The sequence below is a fragment of the Sciurus vulgaris genome (genome assembly GCF_902686455.1).
Source record: "Sciurus vulgaris genome assembly, chromosome: 18".
NCBI lineage: Eukaryota > Metazoa > Chordata > Mammalia > Rodentia > Sciuridae > Sciurus > Sciurus vulgaris.
The window spans coordinates 6744702-6760108 of record NC_136479.1 but is presented as its reverse complement, the minus strand read 5'-3'; the positions used below and the strand labels follow the sequence as shown (position 1 = coordinate 6760108).

Here is a 15407-nt window from a genome sequence, read left to right as displayed (position 1 = left end):
AATCTGATCTACCTTTTCCCACTGAGCAGCCCAGAAAAATCGCTCAGAGAGGGTTTTGGAAGCAGGGTCATCGGAGCTGGAGGGCAGGGGCCTTCGCAGAGAACCTGCACACCCTGGGGACACCAGGCCAGCGCTGCTCCTTCTGCCTCCCTTCCAGACCCCGGCCTCCGGCTCAGGCTGGGCACCGCCCACGTCCAGGCCGTGGCCTCGGAGCTCTGTCCTCATCAGGAGCCAGGGCTCCGGGAAGGGCGGGCGAGGGAAGAGTACGGGACTGGACGCGGGGAGCGAGGCGGCCGGCCCGGAGGGTCGGGGTGGAGCGGGCGAGGCGGGCGGAGCGGGGCGGCTGGGGCTGCTGGAGGCGAGCGCGGAGCGGAGGAGTTGGGTCTGGGGGAAAAGTGAGGCGCGGCGCCCGCAAGGGCGCAGGGCTGGGAGAAGGGATCGGAGCGCGGGCCGGGCAGGTGGGAACAGCGCCCAGGGCTCCGACAGCGGCGGGTGGCGTCCGAGGGAGGAGCGTGAGCCTGGTGGCAGGTGAGGGTGCGAGGGCGGAGCCGGGTCCGGGTCGGTCGCGGCGGTCCGCCCGGCTCGGGTCTGGCGCGGAGCGTGGACTGGAGCCGGGAGCTCGCGGCGGGCGGCGGGCGCGGGCAGCGCAGAGGGGCCGCAGGGACGCGGCGGGTCAAGGGCTGGCGATGCGGGTGCACCTGGGCGCCCTGGCCGGCGCGGCGGCGCTCACCGGGGCCCTCAGCTTCGTGCTGCTGGCGGCCGCCATCGGCACCGACTTCTGGTACATCATTGACACCGAGCGGCTGGAGAGGAGCGGCCCCGGGGCGCAGGACCGGCTGGGGACAGCCAACCGCAGCCAGCCCGAGTCCCTGAGCTCGCACTCTGGACTCTGGCGAACTTGCCGGGGTAAGGCGCACCCAGGGACCCGGGCGGAGGTCGCAAACGCCCCTTGCGCCGGCCCCTGCTCCGCTGGGACCTGTTGCTGAGCTCGAACCCTGCCCGCAAGCCCCAAGCCCACGCCTCAGATGCAACGCCCGGGAGCCGGGAAGGTGGGAAGGGGGCTGGGGCTCGGAATTCCTGCTGGAGGTGTCCAGCTCAGCTCCCAACCGCTCCAGCGCTCCTCCTGCCCTCCGGTGGAGCATCCAGGGTGATCGCGGGACCATGGGCAGGTCAGAGTCCCTAAGCCCCCGAAATTGATTCCTCTGTCTCATCCAGTGCAGAGTTCGTGCACCCCGCTGATGAACCCCTTCTGGTTGGAGAATGTGACAGTCAGCGACTCCAGCAAGCAACTTCTCAGTGAGTCTGGGGAGGTGAGGTTGGCTGGGGAGAGCAGCCCCTGCCCAACCCTCAGTTCCAGAGCCCGGACACTGTAGAGGGGGCAGCTGGGGTGGCTTAGGAGGAAGTGGGTTAAGATCAGGCAGCCGGACTCTCTTGTTGTATCTGTAATCTGTGGTTTAGGATTCACTCAACCAACACTGACTGATGGCTTCCTGTGTGCCCAGCACCTTACTGATTGAGGGTTAAGATTCAGGCCATGTTCTCCAAGGGCCCAGGGACTAGCTGGGGATAGAGAGGTGGCCATGCAGTTTCATTTTGGAGTGTCCGGCAGCATGAACGGACATAGGAAGGCCAAGCAGGCACCTAAACCAGCCTCTGAGGTGAATGTCAAGAGAGTTCTTATCCCAGAGCCCAGGGCTGGCTTGGCAGTGGTAGCGAGGCAGTAACCGGGATGCAGGGCAGACAATTAGGAGTCAGAGAAAAGTCCTCTTCCAGGGGTCATTTCATCTGTCTTTTGATTGGCTGTCTCTCCAGTGCCAGCATGGGTTGGCTACTCCTACCCGTAGCACAGGTCGCAAGGTCCTTTTCAGTTAAAATCTTCCTCCCTTGTTAGATTGTGGACCCCCAAGGTCAGGGATCTCTTTGTGCATTCTTGATACTTAGCCTAGGACCTGATATGTTGTGCTCATGAGCTTGCTGAATAAGCATAAGCAATATTTAACAATTGACTCTCTGGGAAATAATAATTTTCTAAAAGACCCTGGATGGTAGCATTTGCCAATTTCTGTGGTGTAAATCCTTCCCCTGGGGTGAATTTCAAGCTGTAATGCAATGGCACCTGGCTGACAAAGTTCCTAGAATCGGCTTTTGTGAGCAGATCTGTGTCACCCCAGCTCACCCGGAGAGGATGCCCCTGGGTGCCTGGGCTGTGGGAGGCGGTGGGCCGTGGAACTGTGGGTGTTCTAAGAGCACTGTTTCAAGAATCATCGGGAATTCCTGTATTTGAAGTAAGGGAGATGAGGGCTCACCCCAGCTCAGACCCTTACCGGAGCCCCCTCGGTCCTGAAATAGGTGTCTTAAAAACCTCTCTGAGTCTCATTTTCCACACCGATCAAAAGAAGAAATCAAAACCCTGGGGGCTGAGGTCAGGATTCCATTAAGAAGAATGAAAGTGCAAGAAAAAGAACTTTCCCAGGAACTCTCATGGCTCCGGGGTCGTGCTGGCAGCTCCGGGTCACGTGGAGGAATGAGCGGACGTTCCCTTGGGACGCTCTCCCTTCTAGACTCTCCTGAGCTGTAGTCACACCTATGGAGTGCCAACCCTCCAGCAGCCACTGTGTCCCAGGTGGGGGTGAACTGGATGGCTAGCTGCACTTGGCTTCCTTGTGAAATGGGTAAAGCAACCAGCCAGCTCCTTCAGGATTCTGAGAAACAGGGAGAAGTCACTCGGAGAGGCTGCACGTCCACTCACCCCCAGATGCGGGTCTGAACGCCAGCTTCACCACCAACTAGGTGTCTGGCCTTGGATCTTCCTCTACCTTTCTGAGCCTCAGCTGCCTCACGGGCCAAATGAAGGTGACGGTCAATACCCCTCCTAAGGTTTCCGTGAGGTTGGGACAGGAGAGCATCTTTAAGACCCAGGGTGCTGCTTGGCCCGCCATACCTGGCCTTGAGCAGCAGCTCCAGTTATGATCATTGTCTCATCCAAGAAGCTGGGCAGGCTGCCCTCAGACTGTGCGTTCGTTGAAAATCACCCCCAGAGAGAGCTTTTTTTTTTTTCCCCCAGAATCTCTTTTTTCTCCAAATGCATTTTGAGTTTGGTCCAAATTCTTTTCTTATGCAAAGGCTTTTCTTTCCTTCACAGAGCTGCTGCGGAGGCCAGAGAGGCCAGGCCGTTGATGAGCAGCCCGAGCTCTGAGTCAGCCTCCCAGGCAGATCCTGGTGGGTGTCTGCGAATAAACCTGGGTTTCTTTCCTCCAAGAAAACCAGAGCAGGCAGAGCGAGAGCTGCTGGGCAAACCGCCTGGACTCCTTGATTCTGTTTGACCTGCGGTCAGTGAAGTTGAGGGGAAGCATCGGGTTCGTGGGCAGGCGTGCCCCACGTGCTCAGCTAGCTCAGCCAGGTGACAGAGCCAGGTTTCCAACGGAACCGGTCCCTGCCTGTGGAATCCCCCTTGCTGGGTCTTCCAGAGAGCTCTGGGGAGCCATGGGTTTGGCTGCTTGGCCAGGAACTGGAACGATTTTGGGTGGCAAGGAGGTCACCAAGCTCAGCACAGCGTGTGGAGGGGAACCAGCCAGGGAGCTTTGGTGGCAGGTGACAGAAACTCAGATTGCATTGGTTAAAAGAAAGAGGAACTGCGACCTAGGCAAGGCCAAGGCTGGAGCCTCTCCCCGCCCCTCTGCCTCCGTGGGCGTGGCTGTCTTCCGGGTGGGCCTGAGCAACAGCCTCACAAAACTTTCAGTCAAGTCTTCCATGGGACCAGGTTGGGTCACACGCCTGGTGCTGAGCCAATGCTGGTGGGCCAGGACGAGGCAGTTGTCACCTGTAACAAGAGGCAGGGATGGGAGCAGCCTGTTGCTGATGAGGGGATGGGGAGTGGGGTGCACACAGTAGGATGCACACAGTAGGAGCTCAATTAATGCCTCCTCCTGCTTGGAATCATATTATCTCTCTGAATCTCAAAGTTTTCAATGTAAAATGGAGCTAGCAATCACAGACCCACCAGACTCACTTCCTTCCCTAGTTATTTAGTTCCCTCCGCACTGGGCTGGCTTTCTGAATAGAACACGGGGGATGTGACTGTGTCCCAGGCATGCTCTGAACTCTCTGCACGTGTTCATCAGCTCATTCAATCTTTGTAACAGGCACTATCCTGATCATTCTCGACTTTGCTGGTGAGGAAACTGAGGCACAGATCAGTTAGTTCAATTACCCAAGTTTGCACAGCAGCCAACAGATCTGGAATTCAAACCCTGTTTGCTTTTACCCTGTTGGCACAATGCTATGCTGAGTTTCATCTCCGTATATTCCGTGTATATTAAGATCAGAGACCTCGGCAACCCCAAAGAGGAGCTTCCTGCTTGCTGTATTCTGGGTTCAGAGTCCTGCTACCTCACACTGCCTCCTTCAGACAGGGAGCAGAGTTCTGCATTACGAGGATGCCTGGAAGGTGCAAAGCTGAGCAGCTGAACTGAGCTGAGTGTGTTCCAGAAACACCAGGGAGGCGGCCATTCCCGGAGAGTGTGGCTGGAAGTGCTTCTCAGGGGTGCGTCCAGGTCAGTCCTCATCTGCATCCCTTAGGAGCCCAGGAGGATGATCAGGCTGGTCAGATAGGGACAGCGGCCCCCAGAGGAGTCAAGTGCTTTGCCCAGCACAGCGTGCCAGGGGCTGAAGCTGGACCAAGGGCCAGCAGGCTGACCCAGTTGGAGAAGAGAAATTGGAAAATCACCAGATTGGGTTTCTAGTCTTTCTAGGTGCTGGGCTGAGGCAGTAGTGTGGAAAATTGAAATCAGCCCTCCCACGATGCCTGGTGCAGATCAAGAGTGGAAGTGGTGAGGGCAGAAACAGAGAAGGGATCGGGGACGTCGTGTGCAGAGTTAAGAGGCTGTCTGCACCAGGAGGGAATTCTCTGTGTGATTCATGCACAGCTGTGCTGTAGGCAGGGAAGGACGGGCGAGGGAGGCAGGTCCTGCGGGGCTTGGCTCCTGGGGCACAAAGACCTGGGCTTCAGGCTGGCTTTCTGGAGTACCTACTGAAAATCAAGACCAAGAATTATTTAAAGTAATTCTACTTCTAGTGTCTTCCACGTGAGACTTCTGAGAAGAAGTTCACTGTGCCATTTTGAAATAGGAAATAATAAGATATGGCCTTGGTGCCCACGGATGGAAAATTGGCTAGATATTTGTGTATGTCTCTCTGTGTATGTACATTTTAAGAAATCTATCTATCTATCTATCTATCTATCTATCTATCTATCTATCTATCTATCCATCCATTTTAAGGAATATTACACAGCCAGTAAGAAGATGCTAATGTGGGTACACCAAGATGTGGAATAAAGCAAGCAAGTTGCAGAGTGTTGTAGGTATTTATTATCCCTCCCCAAGGAAGCCAACATCATATATCTCTTCCATGGTATTTAAGAATACTTTAAGATGTACCTTTATTTTGTGTGTCATTCAGACAGAAAAAAAATACTATCAAGTATGCACCAAGGCATTCTCAGAGGGCCACTCTGCAAGGACAGGAAGGGGCAGAGGACGGGTGCTGGTCACATGGGTCTCCTTTTAACATTTTCTAGGAAGATTATCTGTTGGGGTGAAACCACCTGAGAGGGCTGCCTGGGCTGGGCTCCTTTCCAGTGGGGCTCAGGGACCGTCTCCCTCCTGCTGCCTGCCTAGCTGCAGGAGCCGAGGCCACGCTGCTCCCTTGACCTCCTGCCTCTGCATGGTGGCACCGTCCATGTCCTTGTTGGTGCACACTGCCCTGCCTCAGCCCAGTTCACGCCTCCTCATCTTACCTCCGGGTGTCCGCTGGGACCTCTTCCTCTCAGGAGCCCTCTCCTTGCCCCCCAGCTTGGCTAAGCCCCCCTTTCTGCAGCCCGGCGACCCCTCTGCACACCCGCTTGGCCATCCATTTCAGGGGGTGTTTTGTAGCTGTGTGATCTTGGGCAAGCGACCTGAGTACCTGAGGTCTCGGTTTTTCTCATCTGTGAAATGGGAATTAAAGACTTGTCCCTGGAAGAGTCTGCAGGAGGAGAGGGAAGGAAGGAGCACCGGGCCAGAGTCCAGGGTCCAGTCGACGGGTGAGGAAACTGAGGCTGGAGAGATGGTGCTCAGTGGGAGGAGGAGTCAGGATTTGAGGGCGGGACTTTGCAGACTCCTGCTCTTTCCATGTCACAGTGCATCATGGAGACCATGAAGGTGACTAAGGGCAGACCCTGTCCTCAAAGACAGACTCAGGAGCAAATATTTAATGGCATTTAAAAAAGCCACGCTTCTACTAGGCACCCTAGGATGCTGGTTTCTGAACCTCCCTGGAGACTCAAAGTCAAGACGGGTGACCCGTTTGGAAGTGAAGTCCCTGGCACTGGGGTGCCCTTTGGTAGATGGCGCTGGAGACTTCCTTTTGCCAGGGCTTCTGACTGTTCCGGGGGACAGAGACCTCTCCACTCTGCACAGGGGGACAGAGACCTCTCCGCTCTGCACGGGGGGACAGAGACCTCTCCGCTCTGCACGGGGGGACACAGACCTCTCTGCTCTGCACAGGAGCAGAACCGTTGCTTCTTTCACCACCCCAGGTGTCCCGACCTGGCGCGTGAAGCATCATGGAACCCAGGGTTTCCCAGGGGGCCGTTCTTTGAGCAGCGAGATAATGCCACACGCCCGTGGTTGTGTGGTCCGGAATGTCCCCCATGGCTCACGTGTGAGGCGATACAGCAACACTCAGTGGTAACTGACTGAGTCCTGAGGGCTCTGACCTTGTCAGTGGATCAGTCCATCTGATGGATTAATAGTTGGAGTGGCTTTTCCAAAAGGTGGTGAGAGCCAGGGGCAGGTGGGGCGTGGCTGGTGGAAGGAGACCACCAGGGGCATGGCCTTGGGCACTGGATGTCCCTGCAGCCCTCCTGCTTCCCGGCTGCCAGGAGCTGAGCAGCTCTCCTCCACCATGACCTTCCGCCATGATGTTCTTCTCCCCCGAGACCCAGAGCATCGGAGCCAACTGATCAGGGAGCGACATCTTTGAAACTGAGCCAACATAAACCTTCCTCCTCTAGGTTCCTTTGTATTTTGGTCACAATGATGAAAAGCTGGTCAGTTCAACACGCTGATCACCAGGAAGCACAGATGTTCCTTGGCCGGCGCATCTTGTTTCTTCTTGCTCTGGGGTTTGCTTTTGCCTTTGCTCCTAACAAAGTGTTTTGGAATCCAAGAGACCCACTCACCCGGGCCTTGGCATTGACCTTGAGGGACCCCTGTCAACGGTTCATATTAGGAATACTATATAGTAACCACTGCTGTCATCTATTGGGCTCCTCCTTGTGCCAAGTATGATGCTCCTGCTGTATACCATCCAACATCCAAGACAGTAACGAGGGACATGGTGTCCCTGCAGCCACAGGTGCCCCAGAACCTTATTTGGAAGAAGCAGTTTGGTAGATGTCCTTGGGGATCTGGAGCTGAGATCATCTTGGGTTCACTGGACGGACCCAAAATCCAACCACAAGTGTCCTAAGAAGAGAAGCAAAGCGGAGAGCTGGGACCAGGGTCCCTGAAGCCACCAACGTGGAAGAAGCAAGGGAAGTCCCATTAGTGGGGCTCGGTCCTGTGACACCCTGGTTTCAGAACAAGTGCCTGCTGGTCATAAGCCACGCAGTTCACAGTGGCAGCCCCAGGACACGAATCCAGCCGCACTGTCAAAGAATAAGCCCCACCCGGGCCACCTGTCCCCGAGGCCCTGTGCTGAGGGGGTGTGCCTGCTGGTCTCAAGTCCAGGACCCTTTTCCTCCCAAGACCATCAGCAGGGAATGTCAACTGAGAGGTGTGCAGGACTCCGGATCCTTCCTTCCGAGTCCGGTGCTCAACCCTGGTCTCCAGTTTGCAGGCTGTGCAGGCCGCCTGGCCTCCCAGGACGTGCAGAGGGCAGTGCCTGGGCCTCTCTGGCCCTCCGTCCCTCCCGCCCTGGCCGACTCCATGGCACCTCCCCTCCCCAGGGCCGGGATGGCCCTTTGGCCACTGTCAGTGCCCTCCAGCCTCAGACCAGCAGGGACACCCCCGTGGCTGGACAGCGGGACTCACTCTCGTCACAGCCCGGGGTGGACACTCAGCATGGAGGGCTGTGGGTGCGGCGGACAGAGGCCGAGGAGGGACTTGCAGGACTTGGGATTCCATGGGGTGGTTTTGGACAGGGTCCAGGGCAGCAGGGTCTGCTCTGGACTGGGCAGTGTCAGGAGCGGGGACAGCTCCCTGAGGCTCTCAACAGATCCCTTCTGCAGGGCAAGGCCAGGCAGCAAGCCCCGGCGTTCGGCCTTCTGAGAGGCTCGGAGGCCTCCGTCGTGGCCTTGCCTGGCCTTCCCGGCCCGGCTCTCACCACCTCGCCTGAGGGTGCAGCGCTCCAAGGTCCCGTCCAGCAGCGCCCACGGCTGGCCGCGGGTCCAGGGTCTGCGGGCTCTTCCTCTTTCCCCTTGTGGGGGTCATCGGAGGTGTGTTGCTGAGGGTGCTGTCGGGGGGACGCAGGCCGGGCTCAGTCACAGAGTCTCCGTCCTTCTAGAGTTTAGAGGTCTTTGTGCACATTGCTTCCTGTAGGGTGCACAGGTGTTGTGGGAGGCGGCTCTTTGCCTCCGAGGGACTGGCTGCGCCATTTCACTGTCCAGGTTTGCAAGGTTTCACAGACAGGTTTGCAAGGTCTCCTGATAACTGGCCTTGCCTCGGGCCTTGGCTGCCAGTGCTGGGGCTGACGCTGGAGCTGCTGCCTGTAGGCAGCAGGTGCTGGGTGTTTGCTAAACACAGGGATGGGCGCCTGGCGTGACCAGGTGTCCAGGCTGGCACTGACCTGTCCTGGCGTAGGCCTGCGGTCATGGTAGATGGTTTAGTGACTGCCAACGATCATTCGACTCTCACAAGTGTTTGGTTTGGATGATAAACCCCGTGGGTGCTGTCAACATACCCACAAGGGAGGAACTGTATGTGCCTTACCCGTTTTTGTCTGCTGGGCTCACATCAGACACACTCTGTCTGCTGAATTTAGTATGTCCTCGGCGCAGCCGACGGGAGCGCTTTCTCTTCTTTTATCCATGAGGCTCAGAGTGGTCTAGTAGATGGTCCACAGTCACACAGCTCATATGCCATATTAAGTGGTCTTTTGACTGATCACCCTCATCACGATATCCCAGCACCTTCCAAATATCCCAGTTCCCAGAAATCCGTCACTCTGTCACATCCACTCTCTAAGCACATTCTGAGATCTGGTGGTTGGAAACAGTGCAGTTCCCAGTAGAACAAAACTTGGAATCAATATTCATGTTCCAAGACCGCGATTCTCAAGAAGAAAAAAACACAGACCAGAAGAACATGACTTCACACGTTCGCGCACAAAGCCAGACCGAATTTCTGCAGGCGCCCGTGCGGCCCTCCCCCGGGAGCCGTTCATACCCAGACATTTAATTGAATGTGTAGGTCAAGTCGGCTGGCGGGGCGTCTGGGGAGCGCAGGCGGGGCTCGGAAACTCATTAATTTCTACGTGAGAAATGATGCCATTTCTCAGCCGCAGACGGCGGCGATGCTGTGCGGGCTCTGAGCTCCCAGCTGCTGCATTTGGCCACCAAGTCTGTCCTTAACAGGAGGGAGGACGGAGGCCAGGCCGTCCAGGCCACCGCCACGGTACCGCCATCTCTGGTGGCCCCGGGAGTTTAGCCTGCTGTCCTCGGCCTGCCAAGGCTGGTGGCTCTCTGGGGACTTGAGTGCCGAGTGGCTGCGGTGGAGGTCGGGCCCAACGGCTGGCTGTCTCCACCATTTTTATTAGTGCAGCTGGATCAGCGCGTTTTCTGTTGCCCGTGACAACGCCACTGTGGGGCGGGTTTGAATGAAGGGGCTCCTTGTGGCTACGGTCTGAGGTCAAGGTTGCTGCCACCGCTGGTGTGGCGGGTCTTGCTGGCGGAGTCCAGCGGCGGCGCCGGGCAGTGTGTGTCTGGCCTTCTGATCCTGCCGTCCTCTTACGAAGCCCCTGTCTTTGTCCCTGCGGTGCGTGTGATGGCTCTGGAGCCACTGGCTGCTGCTCCATTTTTCAGATGTGCAAATGCAGGCTTTGAGGACCTGAGCGTCTTGCCGAGGCCCGCGGGTCTAGGCCACAGGCCCCCGAGCTCACGCTTTGACCACTGTCGCGCTGTCTCCCCAGCCGCTGTTTTCTTCCTGAAAACTGCCTTGCAGCCACACTCTCCAGCCCGAAAGTCACTCATCACTCAACCAGATGGTCAGCACAACACTCCTCATGCCCGGAGGCCTCTGCTAGGATCTCAGGAGGCGCGGGTGCCGGTCAGGCAAGAGCCCCCTCATTAGGGCACTCACGGCCTGACAGGGGATACAGAAGAGAGGCAAAGACGCTTTCAGCCCTGTAATGAATGCCAGTGTTGGGTGGCTCTGGGGAGCCAAGGGGACATGGAGGAGGCACGTGGCCACGTGTATGGTGGTGGACGTGGCATTTGGAAATATTTCTCAGAGGAAACAATGCTTAGTCTGCCCTGAAGGATGAGAGGGAAATGTTCCTCCTCATACCTATCCTGTTGCCAGAGGACTTAAAAAGACCCAGTACCCAGCTCACAGTAAACACCAAAAAGCATTTGGTGAAGGACTGACCACACAGAGATTTGTGCTTGTTTCCCTTTTTGCCTTGACTACCAGGGAGCTCAGAGCCAAAGTGGTGGTAAATGTTTAGCCCCCAAGACCTTAGACTTCCACTTTCCATCCTCTTCCTTCCCCATCCACCTGCCTCCACTGGTCTTGACTTTTCTGTAATGTGTTCTTTTCCACTTTCCGATTTCCCTGGTTGTGTTTCTCTTTGTGGGAGTTCTCCGGAATCTGCCTCAGATCTTCCTGGAGATGAGGTGAGGCGAGTAATCATTTCAGTAGGACCCTGTTCCCCAGGCTGGTCCTTCTGGCTTAGCGGCCGGGACACAGCATCTCTCCACTCTCCTCCGGTTTATCCCAGGGCTCGGCCGAGGACACCGCCCTGAGGACCCCTGCTCCCCCTTTGGTTCTCTCCACAGGAACGTCCTTCCTCCAGGAACCCTGCTCCCCCAGAGCACGGGACACCTCTGTGGTGATGGACGTTCTGGTGACAGGAGTGTGCTGTGGTCCAGCCGGCAGCCTCCTGCCAGGACCACCTCCAAACCACCAGCAAGCGCTGTCCCCAAATGCTGTGGTCCTCTGATGTCATACAGTCCCTCGGCCGTGGAGGCAGAGCCAAGGTCAGCCGTGGCCACCCCTCCAGTCCCAATGCCCCAGTGGTAATGGATCCCAAACCACCTGTGTGACTGTCTGCCTGTGGCTTCTTCCACGGGACTGCCAGCTCCCCAGGCAGGGCTCCTCCTGTCGCTGCGAACACGGAACCAGTGGGTTCCACCTGGTCGAAGATCTCATGAGTCATTAATTGATTGACGTTCGCTGCTGCTGAGCACCTGCAGCTGCTGTCTCCTGCCTCAGTCGCCAGGTCTCTAGTTGTGAAGAGAGATATTCGACGCCCCCACCTGACAAGGGTCACTCCACTTCCTGCCTCGTACCTTGTCTTAGTCTTCTGGGACCAGCACAAAGTCAATGGCCAGGGAGAATCAGCTCCGCGTGTCGTTCTTGACTGCCTGCAGCCTGGGGCTCCTTGGCTTGCAGACTCCTCCCTCCAGTCTCCGCCTCCACCCTCATGCCCCTCCTCCTCCGAGTCTTCTCTTCTCTTTTAAGGAGATACTCATGGGACGCAGGGACCCTCCAATCCAGGTGGCTCATCTTGCGCAAAGACCTTTTAGGGTAAGGTCACCTTCCCAGGATCTGGGTGAATGTCAGTTTTGGAAGTCACCCCTCTGCTGTCCGCTCTCCAAGCAGCACCCAGAGCAGTCCCGCCAAAGCCTGTCCCCTTAGATGCAGTCCCCTGATCCTCTGCTCCAAACTGTGGCCCTTCGGGCTTACTGGGAGAGAAGCACGGAGGCCTCTGGAAGGTTAGCTCCGCCCACAGCCCCGCCTCCTGATGCTCCGCCCACAGCCCCCCTCCTGATGCTCCGCCCACAGCCCCCCTCCTGATGCTCCGCCCCTCGCCCTCCAGCTCTCGCGTGGCGTGGGCCGCTCTGCACCTGCTCCTCGGTGGGTCACGGTCAGTGGCCCCCGGGGGCGCTCTTGGCCCTGCCTCCTCCTGCTTCAAGGCAGGTCCTGGTATTGTCACCAGCTCTCAACATTGGCGTTTACACATTTGCTCACAGCTTGACTCCCCTGGCTGGAGTGTGGCCAGGCAGGGTAGGATCTTGGTTTCTTCCCTCCTGAGTCGGCGCCGGGTGCATAAGTGAGGGGTCCTGTAACAGCACCTCCAGGGTTCCCAGGCGCGGTGGCAGAGGCTCAGGACACAGACCGCGCAGGACCAGACTCTGCCACTTTGTCATTGTCATCGGAAGCAATGGCGGTCCTTCCCTGGCATCCGGTGCAGGCTGTGGTGGGTGCTCAGTAGCTGTGGATAGACAGCTAGTAACCTCTGCTGCCCATGTGCCCTCTCTCTCTCCTAAAGCCATGCACGGGACGTTTGTGATTCTGCTGCCGCTCAGCCTGATCCTGATGGTTTTTGGGGGGATGACTGGGTTTCTGAGCTTCCTCCTCCGAGCCTACCTCCTCCTTCTGCTCACGGGGACCCTCTTCCTCTTTGGAGGTAGGTGTCTGCCCTCTGGGTGGTGGGTGTTGGGCAGGGACTCTCAGCAGCGAGTCAGTTGAAGGGATGAGTTTCCAGCCAGGATCCCAGGTCCCAACTCCAGGAAGGAGGCTGGAGTGGGGACAGCTTCTGGGGACTGCTCTGTGATTCCAGCAGAGCCCTGTCTGACCCCTGACAGCTTGGGGCTTTCAGGCAGGTCCTGGAAAGGGGCCCTGGCTCCAGCCACCCTGGGAGAGCCACGTGGATGGATTAGAAAGCAGGTACCTCCAGGTTCAGAAGGACAAATGCCATATGACCTCACTTAGAGGTGGTCTCAACAAGCCACAGTCACAGAAATGAGGCTGTGGGTGGGGCAGGGGAGCTGTCAGTCAAGGTCAGGAGGAATGAGTTCCAGAGACCTGTTGTGTGTCACCGTGAGTGCCATTAATAGCAGCCTATCACGTACTTGAAACTTGCCAAGAGGGTTGATTTTGGAAGTTCTCACCACAAGAAGGGGTCAAGTGCGGGAGGTGTGGTGGGTAGCAAATGGCCTGTGCCAGGGTGCTTGGAACCACGGTGTGTGCACAGTAGATGTCTACAATTTTTATTTGTCTAAAAAGACTCAGAAAAGTGAAACAAAGTGAAAACCAGGCACGGCTGGCTCGATTCTGTTTTTTTGGCAGAAAGGAGGTTTTATGAACTGGATCAGGCCCCAGCGGGCCGCCCGATGGCTCCCTGTGCCCCGTGCTTGGAATGGTTCCTCATTAAAAGAGGAAGAGATCTCCAAGGTCGCACACATCGGGATCCACGGAGGGGTCAAAGGGAAGAGCCTGTGGGTCTGACAACAGTGCCAGGCGCTGCCCTGTAGCTGCCCACAACCTCCCTGATGTTGACTTTAATATTAATAGTTCACCCAATGGCTGATTCGCAAAACCATCACCGCCCCGTAGAACTTTCTGTGATGGTAAATGCCCCAGTCCACACTGCGGTGCAGCCGGGGAGCCAGGAGGCAGGCTTGTGTGGCCAGTGCGGGGGGGACTGTGCAGCTGATTAAACTGAACTTAGATGTGAGAGGCCACTGTGGCCAGGCTGCCGTGCTGGCCCATGCAGCCCTAGTCTCGTCTCTGGAGACCCGTGTGCCTCCCGGCACCCTTCTAGGTGCTGGGAGGCGGGATGGGCAAAGTGCCTGTGGCGGCTCCCCTCTGGGACTCTCAGCCCACAGGGGGACAGGCACAGGTGGTGACCACACACACCAGGGCAAGGTGCAACTGTGACCTGGACGCGGGCAGCTGCTTGGTGCTGTGAAGTCACAGGGCTTGACCTACTGGGGCAGGTCCAGGAATAGACTTGTGAGCTGGGATGGGGAGGAAGGGTAGGAGCAGGCAGAGGAGGAGGGGTGGAGGGAGGGAGACAGCTGGGGAGGCCCTGTGGCTGGGCGGGGCGGGAGGAGAGGGAGGAGGAGGAGGAGGGGGAGGATGGAGAGGAGAGGGGGGCAGGGAGGATGGGGAGGGGGAGAGGGAGGGGGAGGAGGAGCAGAAGGGGGAGGAGGAGGAGAAGGGAAGGGAGGACAGGGGGAGGAAGAGGAGGAGGAGGAGTAGGGGGAGGATGGAGAGGAGAAGGGGGCAGGGAGGGCAGGGGGAGGGGGGAGGAGGAGGAGGAGGGAGAAGCAGGAGGAGCAGGAGGAGCAGGAGGAGGAAGAGCAAGAGGAGGGAGGAGGAGGAACAGGGAGGAGCAAGAGGAGGAAGAGGAGGGAGGAGGAACAGAAGGAAAAGGAGCAGGAGGAGGGAGGAGGAAGAGGAGGGAGCAGGAGGAGGAGAAGGGGGAGAATGGAGAGGAGAAGGGGGGCAGGGAGGACGGGGGAGGAAGAGGAGGAGGAGGAGTAGGGGGAGGATGGAGAGGAGAAGGGGGCAGGGAGGATGGGGGGGAGGAGGAGGAGGAGGAGGAGGAGGAGGAGCAGAGGAGCCGGAGCTGGAGGGAGGTGCCCGTGCGCTTCTGACCTCTCTCCCTCCCCCCGCAGCCATGGTGACCCTCACTGGCATCAGCGTCTACATCGCCTACTCGGCCGCCGCCTTCCGGGAGGCGCTGTGTCTGCTGGGGGAGCGGGCGCTCCTGGACCAGGTGGACATCCGCTTCGGCTGGTCGCTGGCCCTGGGCTGGATCAGCTTCATCTCTGAGCTGTTCACCGGGGCGACCTTCCTGGTGGCAGCGCGTGTGCTCAGTCTGCGGCGGAGGCAGGACCAGGCCGTCTGAGCTGGGACACCCTGTCCTGGCTGCGGCAGGAGGGCTGGGCCCGGGGCCTCACAGACGCATGTCCAGGCTGCGGCCTCCTCTCCCTCAAAGGCTGCCTGTGGAGGTTGGGGGGTGGCCGTGCAGCCCTGTGGCCTGAGAGGGGCAGCTGGGCTGTGCTGCCGTCGGTGCGGCCCAGTGCTCTGTGCCAGGTGCCTGTGTCTGCCTGTGCTTGCTGCAAGAGACTGAGGGAGTGCTGGACCCCGTAACCCGAAATAAACAACAGTCCTCCACACCGGAACCTCTCGGCTCTGCAACCGCGACGTCTGCGTCTGTGTGCCTCTTCCGGCTTCTTGAGCGCCCCTTCTTTGTTATGAAATGTTTGGAATGACCAGAGAGGTTAAGTAGCTTGTGCAAAGGTGCACAGTGAGCTCGCAGCCTACTCCTCTCTCCGAGACCAGCACCCTGTCCCCCAGCGCAGCTTTTGGGCTGCCCGGGCTGTGTGCTCCCTGGCGGGGAGTTCCCCTAGC

At 58.1% G+C, this 15407-nt stretch overlaps 1 protein-coding gene across 3 annotated transcripts; it reads left to right on the top strand.

Moving 5' to 3' along the window:
* The first annotated feature begins 516 nt into the window (after positions 1 to 516).
* Positions 517 to 14970, top strand: TMEM114 (transmembrane protein 114). 3 transcript variants are annotated; one of them, XM_079120156.1, is made up of 4 exons: positions 517 to 906; positions 1216 to 1296; positions 12535 to 12672; positions 14669 to 14970. In XM_079120156.1, the coding sequence occupies exons 1-4, from the start codon at positions 687 to 689 to the stop codon at positions 14899 to 14901; spliced, it is 672 nt and encodes a 223-aa protein (XP_078976282.1). In that variant the 5' UTR covers positions 517 to 686; the 3' UTR covers positions 14902 to 14970. The 3 variants fall into 3 exon arrangements, with proteins under 3 accessions (XP_078976282.1, XP_078976283.1, XP_078976284.1); XM_079120157.1 differs by lacking the exon at positions 12535 to 12672; XM_079120158.1 differs by lacking the exons at positions 12535 to 12672; positions 14669 to 14970 and adding an exon at positions 2350 to 3033.
* Positions 14971 to 15407: the final 437 nt, after the last annotated feature.